This window comes from Argiope bruennichi, chromosome 3, assembly GCF_947563725.1.
Source record: "Argiope bruennichi chromosome 3, qqArgBrue1.1, whole genome shotgun sequence".
NCBI classification, from domain to species: domain Eukaryota; kingdom Metazoa; phylum Arthropoda; class Arachnida; order Araneae; family Araneidae; genus Argiope; species Argiope bruennichi.
In genome coordinates, this window is record NC_079153.1 from 25570935 (window position 1) to 25594750 (window position 23816).

General features: G+C 25.3%; 1 protein-coding gene across 1 annotated transcript in view; it reads left to right on the plus strand.

Annotated features, from left to right (window-relative positions):
- The window catches only part of LOC129962666 (cell division cycle and apoptosis regulator protein 1-like), a 42318-nt gene that overhangs the window by 10571 nt on the left and 7931 nt on the right, over window positions 1–23816 (plus strand). The window contains exons 7-17 of the mRNA XM_056076559.1: window positions 1117–1255; window positions 2339–2561; window positions 4333–4428; window positions 5220–5457; window positions 6792–7017; window positions 7755–8035; window positions 13517–13727; window positions 16266–16343; window positions 17394–17591; window positions 20415–20603; window positions 23266–23370. Of these exons, the coding sequence (XP_055932534.1) occupies window positions 1117–1255; window positions 2339–2561; window positions 4333–4428; window positions 5220–5457; window positions 6792–7017; window positions 7755–8035; window positions 13517–13727; window positions 16266–16343; window positions 17394–17591; window positions 20415–20603; window positions 23266–23370 (1984 nt within the window). The remainder of the gene's footprint in view (window positions 1–1116; window positions 1256–2338; window positions 2562–4332; window positions 4429–5219; window positions 5458–6791; window positions 7018–7754; window positions 8036–13516; window positions 13728–16265; window positions 16344–17393; window positions 17592–20414; window positions 20604–23265; window positions 23371–23816) is intronic.

Genomic DNA, 23816 nt, shown 5'->3' on the forward strand with positions numbered 1-23816 from the left:
CAAAATTACTGAAATTCTTGGCCAACTTCTGCAGTTTTTTTTTTTTTTTTGGCCAAATCACCAATGATTATGTATCATATTTATTCATTCACCGCAACTCACTCATTGGAAATTATATATTACAGTAATTGGCCAAAGCTTTTATATATTCTTGTAAGATTATGAAATTTTCTGGGAAGGAGTAGAAATTTTGCTGAGTAATGAGTCAAAATAATTCAGTTCACAGAATTTGTAATAATATAATTCGATTATATGGTAAAATGTACAAAACATTAATTATACTTCTTGTATTATTTTGATGAATGAAATTTTTTTATAAGATAGTTTTTTTTAAAAATGAACATATAAAAGAAATTTTTTTGACTTTATATTGTAATTCACCTACAGTAATAATAATAAGACTTTATCTAAAGAATGAAACAATTATTTTCTTTCTTATATATTTTTTTACTCTTTAATAAATTTTTTTTGCATTTTAAGATAATTATTGTCTTTAGCAAAGTGATAAAAAACATTCTGTATCTAAAACTCTACAGAAGGTATAGAAAATTCAAATTCAATACAAATTGTAGATTTCTTTATATTTGCGGGACATATTAGTTATATATGGCTCAGTGATAAATAAATTTGCCTTAGGCAATTTTAAAAAAAATCTTTCTTTTGCTACTTATGTGATCTTTTAATCACCACCTTTCTGCTTTTCTAGTGCATGTTTTAATATTTTGTTTTAATTTAAAAGACTTGGAATATTAATCTCAGATAAAGCTAAATTTTGAAAGTTTTAGATAGGTGTTGAATTGAAGAAATTTTGATACCTTGTTCTGCTTTATAGTTAACCACTGCAAAATTCATTGATGTTTGAAGATAAACTTTATTGCCTTGAATGATATAAAGTGTACCAAATGCCTTAATTTGCTTTAATGAAATAAATTTATGAAAAAGTTTTCATTCACTAATATAATCTACTTAACACTACAACTATCTGGTTCTGTTTTAGAAAATAAATTGTATGATGTCTGGAACTGAGATGAACAAGAAAATTTATGCTATTATATTATTTTTTTTTAACATACTTATTGTTTTGAGATTTATTCTTATTTTATTTTAATTTGGTAGTGCTGTGAAGGGAAATATACCAAAAGCAGGTGAGAGGGTCCTTGTTGAAGCTTCGTATAATTCCAATAGTCCATTTAAATGGAATGCTACTAGAATTCAAGTTCTTCCTAATCAAGTTATATCTAATCAAGTTGTTCAGGTTAGTTATTATTATTATTTTTGATAATTTTCCATTAGCACAGTAGCAGCCAAAATATGCTCTTCGTGATGCATTTTTCCAATAGTATGGTATCAACCAACATGCAAACTGAATTCATTGAATATGTTCTTTTATTTTGTGTGTACTACATTATTAGACATTACTTTAGCAGTATTATGCTTTGTAGTTTCTCTAAAAAATAATGAAAATTGTGATTTCTTGTTTATTTTTTGAAAATTAAATTTGGAAATACTTAATTGTATTATGTATTAGTTTATAATTTGTTATTCTGCATAGATATGAGGTAGAAACTTGTCATTTTTTGGGGGGAGGGTTGTAATAGTAGGAAAGATATTACTCAAATTTGTAATAATTGAAAAATTAGTTTTAAACTATTTAAAGCAATTTTTTTCTATTGTTCTATTATTAACATATGCAATATTTTTTATTGTTGATGTATTTCAATTATTGTAAAAAAATTCTAAATATATTTTATGCAAAGTATTAATTTAAATCAAAAATTAAAACCATCTTTGTCAGTAAAAGATAGTTATAATGTTGCAACATCTGTCGTCAAGATATAATCTGTTTTTAACTGGATGTTAGAGGTTGTTATTTGTTTTGAAATAGTAAACATACTATCTGTTTAATTGATAAATTTGCAACTTTCCTTTTGATTTTTAATAACTTTTGTTTTTCTAGTTTAGTTATTTGAATTAAGAACTAGATTTGTTCTGATTCTTAATTCTGATTGTCTGATTCTGTTCTGATTGCCTTAAACATTTTCCCATCATAACTTTTTTGACTACCAATACTCCATGACTCTTATTTATGAATTGAAATCTGTTTCATGACTAAGTGTACATATAAAAATATAGATAAAACATTAGTTCATGTTAAACAAAACAAAAAAATTATTTTTATTTAAAATACAAATTTCACTTAGCTCATATTGAAGAATATAGCCAAAGCACTTGGTGTTAATTTTTCCATTACCCTACATATTTTAAGAATCTGCAATTTTAAACTTTGTTGTTGACATTGAAGTTGGTATATTGTCTGAGTTAATGAATTCCTTTTTAGTTAAATGTGCCTCAAGGAAACAATAATCGCCCTGCCATTGGACAGCAAGGACCTTTAACTGCAGTAGTAGCTGCCCCTGTATCTTTAGGAATTAATGTTTCTCAAAATGTGAATATGAATGCTGCAATTGCAAATGTAGCAAATAATCAAGCTGGTTTTACTACAGTAGCTCAACCTGGTCGATGGCAAGTTCAGCAGGAAATGGCTGTCATAGAAACTTTGGGTAAACATGTTTGAATTTTTCTTTAAATAAAATTAGTTTAAAATAAATTATTTCATGTTTATAATTCTACTTATAATAATCTCATTTAAATAAATTTGTATCAGAATAAATAGAATGAGATTAGAATGTTAATTACAATCTTTGATATTATAAATTTGTAGTAAAGTTATGGCTCTTCTAATCCTTGTAATAAAAGTTAACAGTTGTTCAAAGATTAATATTTATTACTGGCGGAATTACTAATGCAAATAAACATTTTTGGATTGATCTCTGTCTAATAAAATAACTATTAATTCAATAAACTAAAAAAAAAGCATTTTTGAAATACTTTCAGAATTGACTCGGTGTTATGAATCTTAATTTGCATTTTGTCATTTCACTTTTATGCTTCACATCACTTTTACTATAATATTAAATCTCTTACCTCTATTTGTTATGTAAATGCATATCGTTTCTCTGTACTGAAATAAAGCTATTTTATTCATTTATGGTCATCAGTGATTTTAATATCTTGCACATTTCCTATTTTTACTGCTATAAATATACATTTCCAAATTTATATTAAAAGTATCAATAGTTTAAATATTATTTTTAAACATTTCAGTAATTATCTTAGTTTAATTGAAATAAGGAATCGGTTAAAGTTTTAGAAAATCCTAAACTTAAAATAATTGTTTCTGAAATTGTGATTAATGAATATTATAGGTAAAGTTCCATTCATTTACAAGATGCTATCTAATATAATATTTTTCAATCTAATATAAGCCAGTGTTACTTCATAATTGTGAGATGTGTGTAGTTGTTGTATAGTAACAGATTGTAAGTTTTATGGTAGCAGTTACTAAACATGAATTTTTAAATTAATATAAATGTTTCATGTTTCTATTTTTGCTTTTCATATTAGCACTTAACCTTAAATTACTAATACTATCAGTTAGAAATGTAATTGTTAAATAACATTTCTGACAAATTAATATAAATGTTTCATGTTTCTATTTTTGCTTTTCATATTAGCACTTAACCTTAAATTACTAATACTATCAGTTAGAAATGTAATTGTTAAATAACATTTCTGACAATTTAAATATTGCAGTTATGTAATTTTAAAATTAATTTCAATTATAATGTTGTAAATTATTTATTATTTTAAGTGAAATATAAAAGTAGAGAAATATATTTTAGTAGTATTTGTAGTTTAAGCAGAGAATATCAGAAATGTAATTGTTAAATAACATTTCTGACAATTTAAATATTGCAGTTATGTAATTTTAAGATAAATTTCTATAATAATGTTGTAAATTATTTATTATTTTAAATGAAATATAAAAGTAGAGAAATATATTTTAGTAGTATTTGTAGTTTAAGTAGAGAATCTATGTTAAATAATATATAGTTGATGTTTTTTCTTTTTAAAACTTTATTTTATAATTCCTTTCCTTACAATCTGGACTCTACAAATCCTGGTTAAAATATCATTCCAAAAAATATTGAAATTTTGAATGGTATAAAACATATTTTGTAGTAATGTTTTGTTGAAGCAAGCTTTAAAGCTTGATACTTTATAAATTCTAGAGGAACATCTTTTTCTTAAAAGTGTTCTATTTTTCTCTTTCTTTATGCATAGTGAAAGGAACGTGTAAAAATTCCTGATTGGTTTACTAAAAATATGCTGTTAATATTATATTAAACTCTTCTATACATAACTAAATTTATTTATATAAATGGATAATTTTGCATTTTATAGAATGTAGTTATGTTTATTTTAATATAGGTCAACAGCAACAGCAGCAAAGATTAGCTATTCAACATAATAATCAACATCCTTGGGTACAAGAAGTGGATTTTGGTGAATTAATGGATAATAAAGGTATAAAGAAACAGGCAGTAATAATAAAATGTATTTTTTTTAAGTCTAACCATTATTATTTATTGCAAGAAAAATCAAGACATATTGTTTACAAAACAGATTGAATAAATTATTTGATAGATATTTTTATTTGGAATAATAAGGCTTTTAAATATAAGAAAAATAATTATTCAATTCCTTCATAATTATCATTAGATTTTCCTTCCTTTGATTTCTAAGAATACAAATGTACTGCAATGTTTTTGAACCTCATAGTGTAATGAACTTTTGACCTTTTGGCATTAAAATATAACACATCTTCAATTATAGTATACTATTAAATATCATTTATTCAAATTAATTCAACTGGATTTTTGAGTTGTCATATTCACATGCATGTTAATATACAGACTGACAATTGTCAGTTTTTTAATAGATTTAATTTAAAATTCTAACCATAAATTTTTTTTTTGTGTGAAGCTTTTCTTGTTTTTTTTTATTATTATTATTACCATATTTACATGCATTTAGACTTCCTGCAGATATATTTTATCTAAAATTTGATAAAAAAATACATTTAGATATAAAAACACAAATATATTAAATTTATCTGTTTAGCCTCTGGTATATTCAAATTATCAGTTACTTGATTCTTCAGTTTTTTTTCCTGTGCTCAGAGGGTTTCAAAATGTGTAGATTGGTCAAAATCTTTAGATATACTCTTTTGGCAATTACTACTTTATTTTTGTATACTTCACATACAAGAAATTAAAATAATTAATATAGTTCATTTCTATTTATCCCTCTGTTAGGACCAAGAATGTCTAATGTTGTTAGAAGGCATTCACCGCCATCTCGTCGTGAAAGAGAACGAGACAGAGAAGTGCGGAGAGATGATAGACGGGACAGATATCGTGAAAGAGAGAGGTACTCACCACCACCCAGGAAGCGTTCCAGATCACCACGGCGATCGAGTCGTAGCCCTCCACGTAGGAGACAACGAACTGTTCCTCGATATACTGTCCAGATACCAAAAATATCCTTAGATCTGTAAGTAAATTTTGTACTTTCTCTGTTGTAAAAATTATGGAAATTTAAGACTAATAAAATACGTAAACCTGTTGTAAAAGTAAATATCATGATATAATTTTATAACAAAAAGTACCTTGAAGTGTTTTTATGCTTTATTCAAAGGTTGAAATATTAGACTTTATGGTATGAAAGTTTTGATTAAATATTTTAAATGGAAGCAAAGTAAATAAACAATAAATAAGATTAAATATAAAAAAAAAATGTTTAAACTTTTTTTTTTTCGGAAAAAATTTAAAAAAATTTTCAAAAAAAAAAAAAAAAAAAAAAGAAGGAATAAATAAGTTCTAAAAATTTTTCTTGAGAACTGATTTACACATTCAGAAATCGCTTTAAACTTTTATAGGTTAAAGCTAGATATTTATAAAATTTAGCAGTGTTGTGCTCTTTAATTTTACAAAATTAACAATTATAACTAACATAAAAAAAAATGTAATCATAAATAATGACAGAACATGAGCCGTGTATATGTATGTGTGGGAACGAAGGGAGCAGTAATAATTTCTTTTAATCTATGAACATATTTGTAAGTTATTCAGAGCTATTGAAATTATAGTAAAAAGCATAACTTGTCAAAATAGGGTATAATACCTTAAGAATCAAGTTCAAAGTCAAATTAAATTCACAATGATATTAATTACAAGCATTATTAAATAATATCTACATTGAGCCTAGCTGTATAAATCTTCTTTATGAGATAAATATTCTAAAATAAATTACTACATTCATAAAAAGTGAAGCCACTTCAATTTTGTTTTATTAAACTGTTTTTTTTTTTTTTTTTTTTTTTTACCTCTTGGGACACTGTTCTAAATTTGCCAAATAGTTGCCATATAAAAATACAAATTCACAATAATCTCAAAATTAAATCATGCAGAAATACAAATCCATATCTTACTTTATATCAAAGTATGGTATAAAGATTCTAAAACCATAAAAATATTTGAATTTTTCTCATCTCCAAGAGAGAAGTTCAAACCCTTTAGAGTATGAAAGATGACAAATTTACTTAAGAGTCTTCAGGTAGTAGAGTTAGAATGGCAGCTGCCTATTGTAAATTGTTTGACTGAAGACTATTGATGAATGCTACTAACTGTTTATTAATTTTCTTAGGACTTAAGAAAATTACCATGATTGAAATATCTATGGGTATGAAGTTTCCTAGTGTAAAAAATTGAGATTAAATTAAAAATAAATTTATTCAGAAATAAAATAATTTTTTATTTAAAAAAATATTTCTTTTTGTAGAATGTAGTAGTCTGCTTGAATCGTATCTTTCTTCTATTTTCTTATAGTAAAACTGGAAATGTTATGGAATTGCGTAAACGTTATTCCAATCTTTATATTCCTTCGGATTTTTGCGCTGCTAGTTTCCTCTGGCAAGATGTTTTCCCCCTTCATAGACCATTTGTAATGGATCATCCATGTAATTTTCATATTGTTGGGAAAGATACAGAACCTATACTTGAAAATGATGCAGTCCTTGAACCACCAGATGCAGACTACACCTACAGTGCCAAAGTAAATATTTTATTTGTTAATTTTTTTTTATAAATACAAATAATTTTATTAGATTTCTGTCTCATTATTAATATATATATATATATATATATTACTTGATGCATACAATTTGAAAATCCTTAAAATAAAATGTAAAACTTCCTTATCATTTTTTCTTTGAAATTTTACACCAGACATCTTAATATTTGCTATTTTTAATGTTTTAAAGTAAGCTATTGTTGCTTTACAACTTTTTTTATGTGGAAGAAAAAAAGTTCAGTTATGTTGCTGTGCTCTTTCCAATTTTTTAAAAATTGTTTTACTTAATTCTTAATAGGAAAGAGTTTTAATTTAGCAACTGTATCATAAGCCTAATTTTATTTGTTAATGTTTATAATGCTATCATTATATCTTACAAACAAGATTCCAAAAGTAAAAATTAAAAGCAGATTTGATTTCAGTATATGAAATACTCATAAAATCAGGTAAGAATGCTTGGCCCCAAATGCACTTTGCCTCATGTTATATTATATATATATATATATAGGAGCTTTGATTTACACTGTTTTGAAAAAAAAAATGCCTCATGTTATATTATATATATATATATATAGGAGCTTTGATTTACACTGTTTTGAAAAAAAAAAATCCCTTTGTTGTTTATTTATTTATTTTTTACCTTTTTTTTTCAGATATGTCAGCCAAATAAGCAAATTACTAAAATTTTTGCTTAATATTTTGTTTCATCTTTTTAATAGGTGATGCTTATGTCCATTCCATCGCTGAATGAAATATTCAAGAAATCTTGTGCCTTAGCACAAGATGGTGATGATGCAAAAGAAAATTTTGTCCATCCTACACGGTTAATTAGCTTCCTTGTTGGTCTAAAAGGAAAGAATGAAACTGTAGCCATAGGTGGACCTTGGTCTCCTTCATTGGATGGACCAAACCCTGAGAAGGACCCAGCTACTTTAGTTAAAACTGCTATTCGAACATGTAAAGCTTTAACTGGAATAGATTTGAGCAAATGCAGTCAGTGGTAAGTTATGAACTAATGGTGAGGTACATTGAATTATATGATATTCTTTCTTATAATGGTGATTAAAATGTTATAAATATTAATTTAATTATTCTTCTAAATATTATGTAATCTATTTTATTTATTAATGCTATTTTATTTCAGGCATTTTTTTATTGCTGCAGTTATATGTCCATAACATATTTTTATAAGAGTATCCATTGTGAGAATTTTTCATGTTTTTTTAGATATTGTATCCTCCCCTCTTTTTTTTTTTTTACTCTTCACTTTCCTGATACATTTTCATGGATGCTGAATCCCATTTATTTAAAAAAACTTTAATAGGAAAAATATATATATATGATTTACCCTCCTTTATTTTCAAATTTCATTTTTAAATTACATTGTGACATGTTAACTTTTTTCCATGTGCATTCTGATAATATTTTTGTTATAATTTTTTCATGTTCTGATCGAATTTCTGAACTGTCTTTCGTCTTTAATGTTTCCATCCTCTTGATTTCACTACTTTCAAATGTATGTACTTATCTGGTATTCAGGCACGTGTATCTCTTTGTTTTAATTTTCTCAGTGTTTTGCCGTTCTGTCTGTTTTACCCCACTAAAAAACATTTTTTTTTTGTCCAGCTAGATACGTCTTGTTTCATCTCTTTTAAATGTAGTGTTTTATGTGCCCTGAATGATTGTTATTATTATTTCTTTGTAAATTTTTTTAACACATAATTTTAAAAAATGGAATCTTTAAACTTTGTGTTTTGCCCCCTCTGGTCTACTTTTGTGGGAGAGATTTTAATTTGAGTTAGCATCCAGTTAGGGTATAAATTTTCTCCTGCTGTCTGGTGGTTTATTGAAATCTGGTCATATGAAAGGTGAGATTAATAAAATTTATGAGTTTGTCAGTGAATCAAGTGTGTTCTTATTTCCTTTTCTTTTAGAAAATATATTTTAAGAGTAAAAAGTACAGGATGACTTTTTGATTGATGAAATTTCTGAAATACTTATGGGATTTATTATGCAAAACTTATTTTGCTCTTCCATAAAGAAATTTTTTAAATTACTTTTAAGTACTTAAATGAGTAAAGTTTATTATTTTTTCAGTAAATTTAATTTTAAAATAATGGAAACTTGTCAAGATTTTGAATTAACCTGATGATCATATAATATGATTAAAATAGTAACTTTTGATGATATGTGATCATAATCAGAATGTATGTCATTTATTTTTTCTCCTGTTTATTAATTGTTTTTAAGATTTGTTAAGTTTCTTTAATAACATTTTGTTCATTCTGATTATGTTTGCATCATTCTTAGAAAAATTTTAACCATCTCAAATAATTATGCATTTAGAAAAAAAAAAAAAAAGTAATTTTGATTAAAAATGTTTAAAATTTTATACCTGTTTAATTGTTGTTTGAGATGGTTTAAATTTTATTTATATATGAAGCATAAAAATTTCTTTTTTTCAGCAGTATGGCTTGTTATTTTGAAAGTGCACATAGTGAATTCCATTGTTTATATAATCACAGTTCCAGTCTTTCTTATGAGTTATTTACTCATTATTTTCAAGTAGATATTACATTTGTTCTTTTCTAAATTGAGCATTTTTTTATGTCTCTTTCATTGTAATGGTCTCCTTCTTACATTTCCTGTTTGAATTTTAAACTGAATCTGTGATCCTTTGTATTGCATAGTTGTTATTGTATAACTTTTGAAACTAATTGCTCAGTAGCATCTTTCAATTCCCTTTTTTAAGTATGTATCCATTGTCATATATTTTTTATGAATATTTCTTACCAATTTCTGACTTTGTCTATCTTTAAAATTATTATAAGGAATATAATTTTCTGTTTTGTTACATTTATTCGAAAATTAAACTACAAAATTCCAAAAGAAAAAAAAATCGCATGAGTTGGAGAATATTTTTATTGGGCAATTAAAATTTTTTTTGCATTACAGAATTTTTATCAGGTAATTGGTGGTTTTGAATTTTGCTCAAGTACTCAGCTTTATTCTTGTTTTCTTTCCTTATTGTAGTTTTTTGATAGAACTGTTTTTATCAGAGATTTTTCTTCCCCCAATACAGCTATTAATGGAAATTAGAATTTCAAGGTATCTTAAATTCATTGAAACTAATATCTGGTTATTAATTTTTAAAAACTTTTATTGAATTGCTTTAAACAATTCATTCAAATATACTTTTAATACAATGGAAGACATTCTGTTATATGAATTGAATTTGAACTTCACTTCAATAAATTTTTTCAAATGTAATTTAATTCTATTTCCATTTGCTATTACTTATTTTGTTCATTTATGTATTCACTATATATTTATTTCAGTCAAAGCAATTTACAAATTTCGTTCATTTTTGAATCAATTTTTAAATCTTATATAACTGCTGCCTTTAGATTTTAAGCATATTTGTTCAATTTTTGCTAACACTTAAGTCTTTTGATTGATATGTAATGTGCCTCACTTTAAAAAAATCCTGTCTAGTCGTGTTCTTTCAAATATGTCTTTCGCATAACAGACATCTTTCTTATATTTTTAATGAAATTTTCATTGTTTTTAACAATTCTTCAATTTGACAGTTGTTAAGCTTATGTGTCTTATTCTTGGAAATTTGGTCATCAGAAGTTGGCTGACAGATACTTATTTGTTTTCTAGAAATTCAGATGTGGATGTAATAATCTTATAATTCAGATGTGGATTTATTTTTAATTAATAGTCTTTCGATATCTGAGGAATTAATTCTTTCTATTGTAAAGCAATTTTTATTAACTGCATTTAATGATAGTTTTTATTTATTTAAAACTATTTTGTTGCATTAATTTTCTTTTCTCTCATTTCAAAGGTTTACAAATATAAATATGGATATCATTTTTATTAAATATAAATATTATTTTGTATAATTTGCCTCAATAATGATTTTCAAGTCATATTCATTCCTCATACATGTTCTTTGTTCGTAGAAATAAATTCTTAAATAATGATTCTGACAAATTGTAACTTTATAAGACTAGCTTTATATCTTTGCATTTTAATCTGATTTTAAATGGCACCGAATTCCATTTATTATGTGTCATTTATATGGCAAGTATCATATTGATATATGATGTTTATGACAATCCTTCAGCATTTTCACTTTGGTTTATTTTTATTTTTAGTACTGTCTGTCTTCTAAGTATTTGGTTATTAAATACATTCGTTTGACTTATTTTTCATTTCCTTGTTTCATTTTTTAAAGGGTTTTTTTTTTCTTGTTTTGAAGTTTAATCCATTATTTATAAAATATATTTACTATCTTCCAGTTTCTGATGTTTTTACAATTTAAACATAAAGTGGTCCTTTTTTTTTGTCCTGCGATTTTTATTATTAGAAATTTTGTTGTAAAAACATAGTAGACCATATATATTTACCTTCAAATTTGGTGAGTTGTTCATTAATTTTTTTTTAAATTTTAAATCATGACTTATTGGTATAACTCTGAGTTGAGATTGCTAAAGGCTATTAATTTTTTAGACAGAATATTTCCTAAAATTGATATGTTGGTCTTGTCAAGATAGTTGCTAGAGCTTTTGTAATATCAACAGTTTTTATTTCTTCTACTAATCAGGATTAGTTTGATTTGATAAATGCTTTATTATGAAAATTTTATTGTTATTCTTACTAGTATGGGTCCATTATATTGTATCATTTTAATATGAATGTTTTGTTTTATTTAAAATGATTATATATAATGTTAGTTTTGTTTCTTTCTGGTAGTTTTCTTGATATAAAATATTTTGTGGATGATATTTGTTATTACAGTTTTTAATAAGAATCAACTGCCAACAATGTATTCTTTTTGAAAATTAGTTAATTTATTTGTTTGATATTTATAATTACAGCTGTTTGAAGTGATTTTCTTTCAGATGTTTTTCAGTTATTTCATGCATAGTTATTAAAAAAAGAATTCTTAAAAAGAGATTCTTTGAGAAATTTTCTGATAAAAATAGATTCTGGCTGCATAATTTTAAGAATGGTTACTTGAAGGCTGATTGGCATCCAATTTCTCTCTTAAACACTCTCATTGTCTGTGCATTTAATGATCAAATCAAGTTTGAAATTTGAATTGTGACTCATTAAAATTCAGAAAAGCTTTGAACTAGTACTTTGTTATAAATCATTCTTATCTAATATGGAGGATTTCACTTTGAAATTTTAAAATCAAGAGCATTCGGAAAATTTTCTGAGATTGCTTGTTTTTCCAGATGTAACTGTTAATCTTCTTTTATGTTATGTCTGGAAGTATTTTCACTGCTATTATATTTACCTTTCAGTCTTGCAGCTTAAAGTATTGATCTGATAATCAAAAGTATTGCATATTTTGAAAAATTAGTTTCAAGCTCCTATGGAAATCTGCAATATTAATTAACTTTTTATTTGTGACTTGATTCCTTAAATCATCAAGAAAACATGATTTATAAGAAATTTTATTTATGTGATTCAATTTTATGCATTTTTAAATGTTTTTATGTTTCTATAAAATATTATATGATCTAATAAATAAGTTTTGCATTTCAAAGCCAATAAAGCTGAAAATTATTTTAAATGTTAACTTCATAAATGTAGAGCTTTTGTAAAAGTCCAGAAACTTTTATCAGAAAATCCAAATTATCAGCTATAGAAAATCCAAATATTAAAATATATATCTATATATCTTAATAACTGGTAACGTTTATTTAATGATAGTTAAATTAAAAAATTGTAATTTGAATATTTTAAAACTTTATTTTTATCAATTTATTTTATTGAGGTCTCTATCATGAGTTCTACATTTATATGAAGTTTCATAAGCTGTCATCCTGTGCTTTATATATAAAAGAAAGTACATTTGTTCTTTATGCATTAAAAATTTAGTATGGTTATTTTCATTCTCCCTACTTTTTTCCTATTGTCAATTTCTAATTTTAATTCATTGCTGTCATTTCTAAATTAATTAAGAAATGATTAGCTTTTAATTAACTATGGGTTAATTATGAATAGGTACTTTATCTCCCCCATTTTCCATTAAAATTCTTTTGTTTGAAAATCTTAGTAATTTATCCTATAATATTTGAATAATGAATGGGTCTTTTTATGAATACTTTTTAAAAGAAAATTTTATGAAATGAGCATAAAGATCAAATGCTACAAAATAAGAACAGAACTTGAAATGAGGTTGCCAACATTCATTTTGGTAACAGGCTAAATCAAAACATTTTGAATGAAAAATATTTGTACAGGGAAAAATAATTCCATTGGGTTAAGATTAAAATGCTTATACTTTATTAGAATTGTTTGATTTAAAATTATTTTAAATGGGCAAAGTTCCTTTAGAATGGAACATTTGTTACCCTGTTGTTGGCATCCTCTGTGTAGACTCGGTCGGAGGCTCATTTGCCTCCATTTTCTCTCTAGCATACATAGCTGTCGTTCTGTCTTTCTTTGACACCTTCAGGTATCGTTTTGCTGAGATCTACTACCGGCGGGGAGAGTCGTCGAGCCACAAAGGCCGCGGCATGCGCGTCGAAACTGTGGTTCTTTTCGTGCCAGATGTTTGGAGCTGCCTCCCCACACGTGTAGAGTGGGATGGCATGATTGCTACTGGATGTTGCAAAAAACCGCTTCAGCCGAAGCTCCCTGAAGAAACTTCAGACCTTGAAGCCCAGGCACTGATACATTATATGGTTTCTTTTCTTTTTACCATTGTTTTGCTCTAGAGAATGTGCAACACAGCACCATCATCCATTGACTAGCCATGTTCTTTGATTGGTTACTTTCAGAAACAGCAATAAACATTTGTATTTCAAAAAACACAATTTGGATTTAACAAATGGAAGTTAAAATGCAAATTCTAAAAGCAAACTGATAGATTTAAAACATTAAAAAAATATGCAATTGAGCATTTTGATAACTTTTTAAAAAATATGTAATGTTGCATAGCATTTTGTGTTTATATCTAGTTCAACTTGATTATAGATTGTTTTATGTAAAACTTGTTTTTCTTGAATTTGGAAGTGAATTTAATGAATTAAAGAAGTTTTAATGTATTTGCCAAGGGTCTTTGAAACTTTTAAATGATTGAAATTTATATTGTTTATTTAAATTATTTACTATTATTTGGTGTTTGAAGGTGTGAACAACTATTTTTAGGAATTGAAATATTTTAAAAAGCATGTGCAAATTTCATTGTGCATGTTTAGTATTTATGGTAAAATAATAATAATAAAAAAAAAACTATTTTACTTCTATGTAATTATTAGAAGTTTTTAAAAATTTTAAATATTTAAATTATTACTTGGAAACACCAAATATGTAAATAATTTTCTTTGCATTTTAAATTATGCTCTAAATTTGACCATTGTATTTTGTAATCATTGTCAAATTTAGAAAGATTTTTATAAAAAAAAATCATGTATGTACATCTGATTTGTAAAACCTTCATTTAAGTTACTTCTGATAAATTATGTCGCATCTTTTCATTTCTACAAGTATATTTGGGTCCATTTTTTTTTTTTTAAAAAATCAAAGTACATTTTTTTAAAAATTTCAAATCTTTTCTAGCATTAATTGTGTTGCTAGCATTCATAACAATTCAGATGTACATTTAATTTTTTTAAGCATGTAAAAAAGATTAACTGTTTTATTTTCTTTAGAAGTATAAAAAAAATTCAATCATGCTATTTCAAATCAATTCTATTTTAATTAAATTGTCATAAAAATACTTTAAAAATACCTTTAAATCTTTATTTGAAATTATAAAAATTAATAGGCCGGCCATTTTATATATAAATATGATTAATTCCTTAATAAAAACTGTTACCAACAATCATTGCCGATGTAAATAACGATATTTTTTGAAATTCCGTGAGTTGGTAGTTGTTAAAAAGAACAAAATAAACAACAGAAATATTTGTTAGTTATTAGCTTTGAATTTTCAGTAATTATCTGCTCATCAACAAATTTAAAAAGATTGAAAAACAAGAGATGAAATTTTTATTAATATTTATTACTATCGTTATTTTGAACATTAGTCGTTGAAACAAATTCTTATGAATGAAATTATTTCTATGAATTTGCATAAATCAAAGTGTGATCTGCTGTTATAAAAATGTTTTGTTCCACAATTGGAATATTTTTGTTTGTATGCAAATTAAAAGATAATTGCTATTTAATCATGATACAAATCTTTCTGTCATACTTTTACTCATAATAAAATACTTCAGTTAAATTAAATAACTTTAATTAACTTTAATGGCAGAGAGTTAGGTGTTAGTGAAATATGAAAGCCTAATTTTTTTTTTTATAAAATATCACTTGTCTAATGAATGGAAATTATAATTTCAGGTTGTATGGAGAAATGAGTAAAAAAAAAAAAAAAAAATCACCCTTTAATTTTATGAGAGACATTTTAACAGTTTATAATTAAATATTTTGTATGCTTTTTGTTTAAATAAGTATTTTTTTAAAAAACTAAAAATATTTCTTTTGTGAATCAATTTATTCATTTGCTAATTATAAAGAAGCATTTTTCTTCATTACTCATTTCTCTTTGCATATCTTTTAAAGTTTTAAAGACTCTAATTATTTTTTGAATTATTGACAGCATTGGAAGCTAGCTATAAAAACAAAATGCTATTGCTCAAAGCTTTATCTGTTAGTTTTGATACTTCCATAGGGCAAAATTTTAAACATGGCTAGTCAACATCTATTGATAATTAATTTTTTTCTGTCTCTTAAAAGGTGAACTGAAGAAATCATCGAGCTGCTGGATGAGTATTTGTATTGTGGTGTAAGACAGTTTACAGTATATAGTTATTTTATATTTTTCATTCCACAGGAACTTCATCTTTTATGTGTAGATCCAGATATGTGTAAGATGTCGAGGAACTGTTCAAAGTTTGCCCCTATGTTTCTCAATTTTTTTTCTTTTTAAAATTAATTTTGTTATCCCAGAAGAAGAAAGGTTATTTATATATAAATTTTAATTTATGCTTCTCAAAACTTTAAATTTATAGTGTTAACATCCTTACATGATTGAGTAGGGTTAAAATTTTAAAAAACTGGAGACATTCAGATGTAAATGAATAATTAAAATTTTTGAGAATAATTTTCAAACTTTTTTTCTTCTGGGTTTTTAATTTCAAGGTAATTAAGGTTCAGAAGCATATATGTTTATAATGAATTGTTTTTATTATCTTGTATAGGAAGAAGAAGAAGGTGCACCAGAAGCTGAGAAAAAGGAACCTACTCATTTTTCGGAATTAGATCCTAAAACAATAAAAGTGAGTTTTGGAATTCCCAAGTGCATAACAATTCATGTATACATAATTTTTGTATGATATGTTTTCAGTTGTTTGATATGATTGTTGTTTGATATGTTTTTGATATGTGAAATTTAAATACTGCTGTGAATATAATGAATAAATTTCAAATTCTATGCAACCCTTTATTTTTCTGATAGAAGTAAAGTTTAGATTAAGAAAGCTTTTAATTAAATAGAGTTTTCTTATGCCTTCAATATTAAAGTGAAGTATTGATTTTATTTTCCAATTAACCATGTGCCATTAAAATAAATAAATCTGGAAGTATTTTTTAATGTTTTTTTTATGTTTAATTCAGATTTTTTTTGGTATTAAAGGTTTAATTCAGATTTTTTTGGTATAAAACTTAATCTAATAATATAGTTTTTAAACAATACATGTAACATTAATAGCATGTCACATTATTTTGGATAGCTAGTTTTTATTCTAAAGATTTAAACAAGAATTCAAAATGTATAAAATTGAGTCTTGTTTTGTTGTAATCTTTAATATGCAGGTGTTTTGTTTAATATTACAATAAATATATTTAATAAAATGGTTATTTTTTGCATTTTTAAGAATTCTTTTTATAACTACTTCAAAGTTTAAAAAAAAAAAAATTCTTATTTTAATTCCTGAATTGCTTGGCCTTTTAAATATAATATTTTATTGTGCCATTTATAATTTTCATATAAAATTGAAACAAATTTAAGCTAGTTTTATTATTTTACTAAAACACTTCTTATTTTTAATTCCTGAATTGTTCGGCCCTTTAAATATAATATTTTATTATTTCATTTATAATTTTAATTTAAAATTGAATTAGCAAGTTTTATTATTTTACTTTTGTGTTTAGTTGTAAAATAATTAAATTTATCTATGTAATTTTATATCTACTGCTTAGACAAAATGTTTTAAAGATTAAAATCTATTTACAGAATCTTATTATCACTAAAAATATGTCAATATTTTGTTATATTTATGCATTATTTAAATCATGGTGCTAAAAAATACATGACATTTTACCTGTAGGTGAATGATCTTAAACGTGAGTTAGAAGCTAGGAATCTAAGTGTAAAGGGATTAAAATCACAGCTGATAGCTAGATTGACTAAAGCACTGAAAACTGAATCAGAAAAGGAATCCGAAGAAAAGTTAGCTGAACTGAAGCAAGAGAATGTAGAAGAAAATACTGATGGTAATGGTGAAGACGATAAGAAAAAAGAAAAGGTAATTTTTTAAAATTGTTAAATTTTTATTGTTTAGTATTGTAGTATTTTTTACAGTTCTACTTTTCTATAAAGGCTAATCATTTTATCATATAATATTATCTTGTAGTTTTTATTCTTTTACGTAGAATTAATATCTAAATGCTGAAGAACTCTTAATGAATTTATTGACTTAGAGATAATAAATGCAAAACAACAAACAACAGCAATTAATGACTATTATGATATTTGTTTCATCATTGTTTATTTATGTAGAAATTTGAATTACTACTGTGGTGAAAATTATATTGAAATGAAAATAAGTTCAATAAAAAAGATTGAGGGAAAATTATGTTTATAAAAGGTTGGTGATAAAATTAGTGACACAATTTTATTGCTACAGTTGCTTGAAAGCTTTATTGTGAATGAAATTCTGATATTAAAACTAAAAATACTGGTTAAAATTTAAAAAAAATTATGACTTATCCATTTAACCAAGAATGTAAAATACAGGGTGTTTATAAAGTCCCGGACCCATTTTGATGTTTAATAACTCGTAAAATAATAAAGATATAAACAAACTTATGGCATTTATTGATGGAATAACTCATATATTTTCCTTTTTAGGTTTGAATATTTTGACTTTTGTAAATATCGTCTGCACGATAGGTTAATTTCAGATAATTTCATTTTCCAGTCTAAATATCTGTACTTTTCTAAATATTGTCTGATTATTAATTGCATTTTTCTCTCTTTTGTTTTTGGCAACTACTGCAATGTTATGTTTACTTTTGATGTGTTTGTTCTATGTAGTACTTTTGTATGTGATGTTTTATTCTAGCGGATATTAAGGAGAATGCATACACCACAAGAGAAAGCACAGATTTTATGGTGGTTCATAGAAATGAAATCGATAGTGCAAGCACAGAGAAATTTCAGAAGAATTTACCAAAAAGATCCTCCATCCAAAAACAGCATCTTGCGGTGGAAAAAGAATTTTCTAGAAATTGGAAGTATCGAAGATAAGAAACGTTCCGGACGTCCTTGCACAAGTGATTTTGATGTTGAGCGTGTCAGAGAGACATTTTTACACAATCCTAGAATATCTGTGAGATCAGCGGCAACAGAATTGGATATCCCAATTTCGACGGTGTACAAGGTTATTAAGAAAAAATTAAGACTGCATGCATACAAAGTTCAAATTGTTCAAGTTTTGGAACCGAATGATAGGCCTTGGAGAATGGCCTTTGCAACAGATATGCTAAGGAGGATAGAAGATGCTGCTGATTTTCTGAAGAGCATAATGTTCTCCGATGAAGCATTCTTTCATGCATAATGTTCTCCGATGAAGCATTCTTTCATGTTTCTGGCATTGTTAATCGCCATAATGTGCTCAAATGGCTCTGTGGATGCCGACATGCTTGTCGCTACCTGGCGTGAAATTGACTATCGACTTGATATTCTTCGTGCGACGAAGGGGGCACACGTGGAAGTTCATTGACAAGGGTCATGAAACTTTTTGAGTCTATTTAACCATTTATGTTATTAATTTAAATCTATCTTTATTATTTTATGAGTTATTAAACATCAAAATGGGTCCGGGACTTTATAAACACCCTGTATATTATTTCCTAACTTTTGACCTTTGTATAAAGATTGATTTAAATTTAAAATTCATTTGAAATTTGAAAAACATATTCTCAACTCTAATTTTACATAACTTTAAAATTTAAAAAAATGCTTATTGGATGTAGTTTATTTCTATTTTCTGGTATAATGGATAATTCTTTTTTTTATAGTCATATTATCATAAACAAACATAAACATACATTTTATTTTGTTACAATTTTTTTAATGTATTTATTTATAAGGAGTGTAATTGTGTGCATGTTTAATTTGAAACTTTCATTTATGTTTTTGCAACTTTATAATTTCCCCTTCTTCCCTCAAAAGAAATTATTTTTCTACTTTAAACTCCTGCCTATTGTTTAAGTTGTGGCACTTTAGAATCCCTTTCATTCTGAATTATAAATTTACTGCTGGTCAGCTGACTAGTTTTTTTTTTCTCTATAATTTTGAATGTCCTACAAAAATAAGAGTGATTGAATAACTAAGATAGAGTAAGCCAAGTTGAATTATGCTTTTAAAAAATAAATTTTCATAATTTAGTAAGTACTTTTTGAGAATTTTTATTCATGGGGGCAATAAGGAAGTGAAAAATCAAGATAAAAAGAGAAAAAAATATTTGTGCACCTCAACATATGGATCAAAGAACATTTCTGCAAATGTGTGTATGTGTGTGCGTGCATGCATGGAGATCTATATTTTTATGATATAAAACTTGCTTTTATATAGAATATTTGCTACAAAATATTTTGACTGAAAACTATGGAAAAAATATTAAAATTTTGTTTACTTTTCAGTTTGATAAAAGTTAAATTTTACATAGTAAAGTAGTTTCATTTTATATCAGCAGACGTACATACATCTTAATTGTAAATTGAAATAATTCACGTAAGAGTTTTTTTCCCCCCATCTTTTCCTTCTGAAAAAATTCAGAGACCATATTTAAATTGCATTTTTTCAAAATTATGAAATTACCTGTGCTACAGAAATATTGCTACAAAAAAATTAATAAAACTTTTATAAAAAAATAAATAAAATGAAAATTTAAGTCACATATGAGATGCAGACATTGTCATTTTTTAAAAATCCACTCGTCTAAATTTATAATTTCTAGTTCCAACAGTAGTAATTTAGAACATTAGTTAATGCACTGATATGTTTTCTTGTATTATAATTCACTGTTGATAAGTGTTGAAAGATATTTTGCTTTAATTTTCAGGAAGAAGATAAAAAATCTAAAGATGAAAAAGAGAAAGTTGGTGGGGAAAAAATAAATTTTCCTGATAGTCCAGCTGTAATAGTACAGCCTTCAAGAACTGCAAAAAATGGAAAATTTGATTGTGCAGTTATGTCTTTGTCATTATTACTGGATTATCGGCAAGAAGACAATAAAGAACATTCATTTGAAGTATGGCATTCATTTTGCATTTTTAAAATGTATTTATTACATTGACTATTATTATTTGTTTTGGAAGAAATTGATTTTATATTTTGTTGATTTTGTTAAATGACATTTAGACAGGTATTTCAATAAATATTTATCTAGAACCAATTTATTTGTAAAGTTGGTATAAAGATGTTGGAAAAAATGTTTTAGTTAAATATTGTAAATAATTCTTGAAATTAGTTTCTTTATAATATTTGCTTTTGAATTTTACTGTTATGTCTGTATTTTAAATTATTATCATTTATTAATTACTAATTATTTTGCTTTTTAAACTTTTTTATCAATTACTATTATGCTTTATATTGATTCTAAACCTAATCAGTGTAATCTATGAAATCAGTGTAATCTATTATGCCTGAGCAAAACTGCAAATCGTTTAATGGAGAGAACAAAGTATAAAAGTTAGATATGACCATGATGAAGTTATTGAATTTCATTTTATAATACCTTAAGTTTTTTTGAACTAACTTGATATACAAAAAAATACCACCAAATTCTTGGCTATTTTTAAATTTAAAGCTATTGTGAGCTCTGCTATAAGTGAAAACATTTCTGTTAATGTTGAAAAATTGCTGCTGCTTGAAACATTTGCTGTGTTTGATGATGATGGCTTTCAGTTATACAGTGTTGTGGTATTTGTGAAATTGTCATTGTAAATGATGTTATAGAAGTTATTCTCTTTTTTTTATGCATATTTAAATCTTATCCTTTTTAAATTCTCTTTTTGCCTTTAAGCACAATTTGTAATTTTTGAGCAAGTATTTTGAATATTATATTTCTGATTTGGGTGAACTTGAGGATTTTTCACATTTGTTTGATAAACTTATTGTATACTAGCCGCCTTTGGCGACAGCCGGTTTGCCAGTATTACCGCTCGCTACAATTTTCAATTAAATATTTTAAGTAACTGGTCTCTTAATAGATTCTCAAACAAAATATTTTTAATCTTCAAATTTTGGTAGTCATACCAAATTTATACTGTTGTTTAGATCGTTTCGTTCAATTTACTATATATATTTTGCTAATTTGTTGTCATTTCCGGTAAAACTTCAACTTTAATTTAAAGTGGAAATGATGAAATTGCAATTAATATAAAGATATTTTTTAATTAAACCAAGCGTTTTATTTTATTTATCATCTTTATTGTTATTTATTTATTATTATTATTATTGAATATGATTATTGCAAACAGAATCGCTCGGTATTTAAGTCTTATGTGAACTACAAAATATTTTTCATAATTTATGTAATATCTCAAAGAATAATTCAACAAAAATTTCTCCGATTCAGCATAAAATTCAGTTTTTAGTTTTGCTTTCAAAAGGATTGAATTGAAATCAATAATAATATTTTGTTCTGGCCTATAAATATATTTCAAAAATTATAAAGTCTAAATTTAATGCAGTAAGGTATTATATTCTGAGAAATATTCTGGACACACAAAATTTTAAATAAATGAATAAATGTTTCTATTTTCCACGATCAACTAAGACTTATTTATGAAGTTTTGAATGTTAAAAATTTAGAAAAACTCAACATTTTCATAATCTTAGGCCAATTAATCTTGAGAAACCTGCACGTTGATTGGCGTATTTTCTTTGAAACGATCGATGGAAAATCTAAAATTATCCTTTTTTTATTCAATAGTGATATTCAAATTTTCATAAATCAGTCAGTTTAAGTGATTGATTTAGTTGATTGGAAATTAACTCTTTTTGTTTAAAACATTAGTGTTTCAAGAACATTTTGTTTATCGTGATTTCCACAGCAGAAGCTTTATGTAAAATCAAAAATTCGTTATTTATTAGAGCATTTATTGAATCAAGTTACATAAAATATAATCATTTTCCATTTAGACCATTTTAGCAAATCTGTGTCTTACTAAAGGTTTACAAATTAGCTGTGTGTCCCTGATTTGAATGGATATCCTGTTCATATTAAACAAAACTTGCCTTAAAATAAAACTGATTTATTGGATTAATAATATAGAGAGTGTAAAGGATCATAAAATAATTTTTCTTTAATTTATTTTTTAGAAAAAATAATATTTTATATTTGGTTCATTTCTTACAAGACACGTGCTGAAAATTATATTTTTGCAGATTTCATTTCCAAAAAGATTTAATTTATTTTTAATTGAAGCTTTAATCAATGTGATGGCAACACTTTGGAAAAAATTAATTTTTCCCATTAATGCGAAATGTACTCATGCAGCTTAAATTTTATTTTTATTTTGTACAAAAAAATTGTTGAAAAATATAGTTAAAATATTTATTTAAAAATTCATTAAAAATAGAAATTTAATTTTAAGGTTAAAACATAGTATCATTTAAAAGATAAATTTTTGATCTTTAATTTCATGTGAAAATCTTTTTTGTGTGGTAATATTTTCGGAAGTTATAGCAGAAACACACCAAAATTTCGCTTAATTTTTAAATAAATAAAATTCTAATTAAAAATTCGTAAAAAATAACCCCCAGGTGCACATTCCCAGCCTCCAAGGTAAACATGTGCCAAATTTGGTAGCTGTAGGTTGAATGGTCTGGTCTGTAGAGCGCCAACACCCACACACATTGAGCTTTATTATAAGTATAGATTTAAAATTTTATACTTTTTTTTTTAGGTATCCCTATTTGCAGAAATATTTAATGAAATGATGATGCGGGACTTTGGTTTCCGCATTTATCGTGGGCTTGTGGAAGCACCAGAAATAAAGGATGATGAGAAAGTAAGTTTCACTTATGACTTTATAGTTATATTATTGTAGCTTATGACTGAAAACTTCAGTGAGATTGAATTAAAATTTATAATGATTATTAATGTTATTAATAATCATTATTATTAATCATTATTATAATCATTATTATATTAATTATAATCATAATTATTAATTATTTCTTTGATATGTTGAATTTTTCTTAGTTGTTAATTCATATCTAATTTTATTTAAAGGGAGCATTTATTACTTGCTATTGATTAAAAAAAATCTTGAAATGAATACTGAATTGTTTTTAAATGTTAAAAATGTTATTAAATGTTAAAATTTTGTTGAAAATAATGTATTCCACACATATGTGGAAGTATTACATGAAAAGTGAATACTATGCATACTTATTCAAGGGGGGGGGATTTTCATTTCGTAGCATTTGGTTGTGTCATATTTTTTGCAGAAAA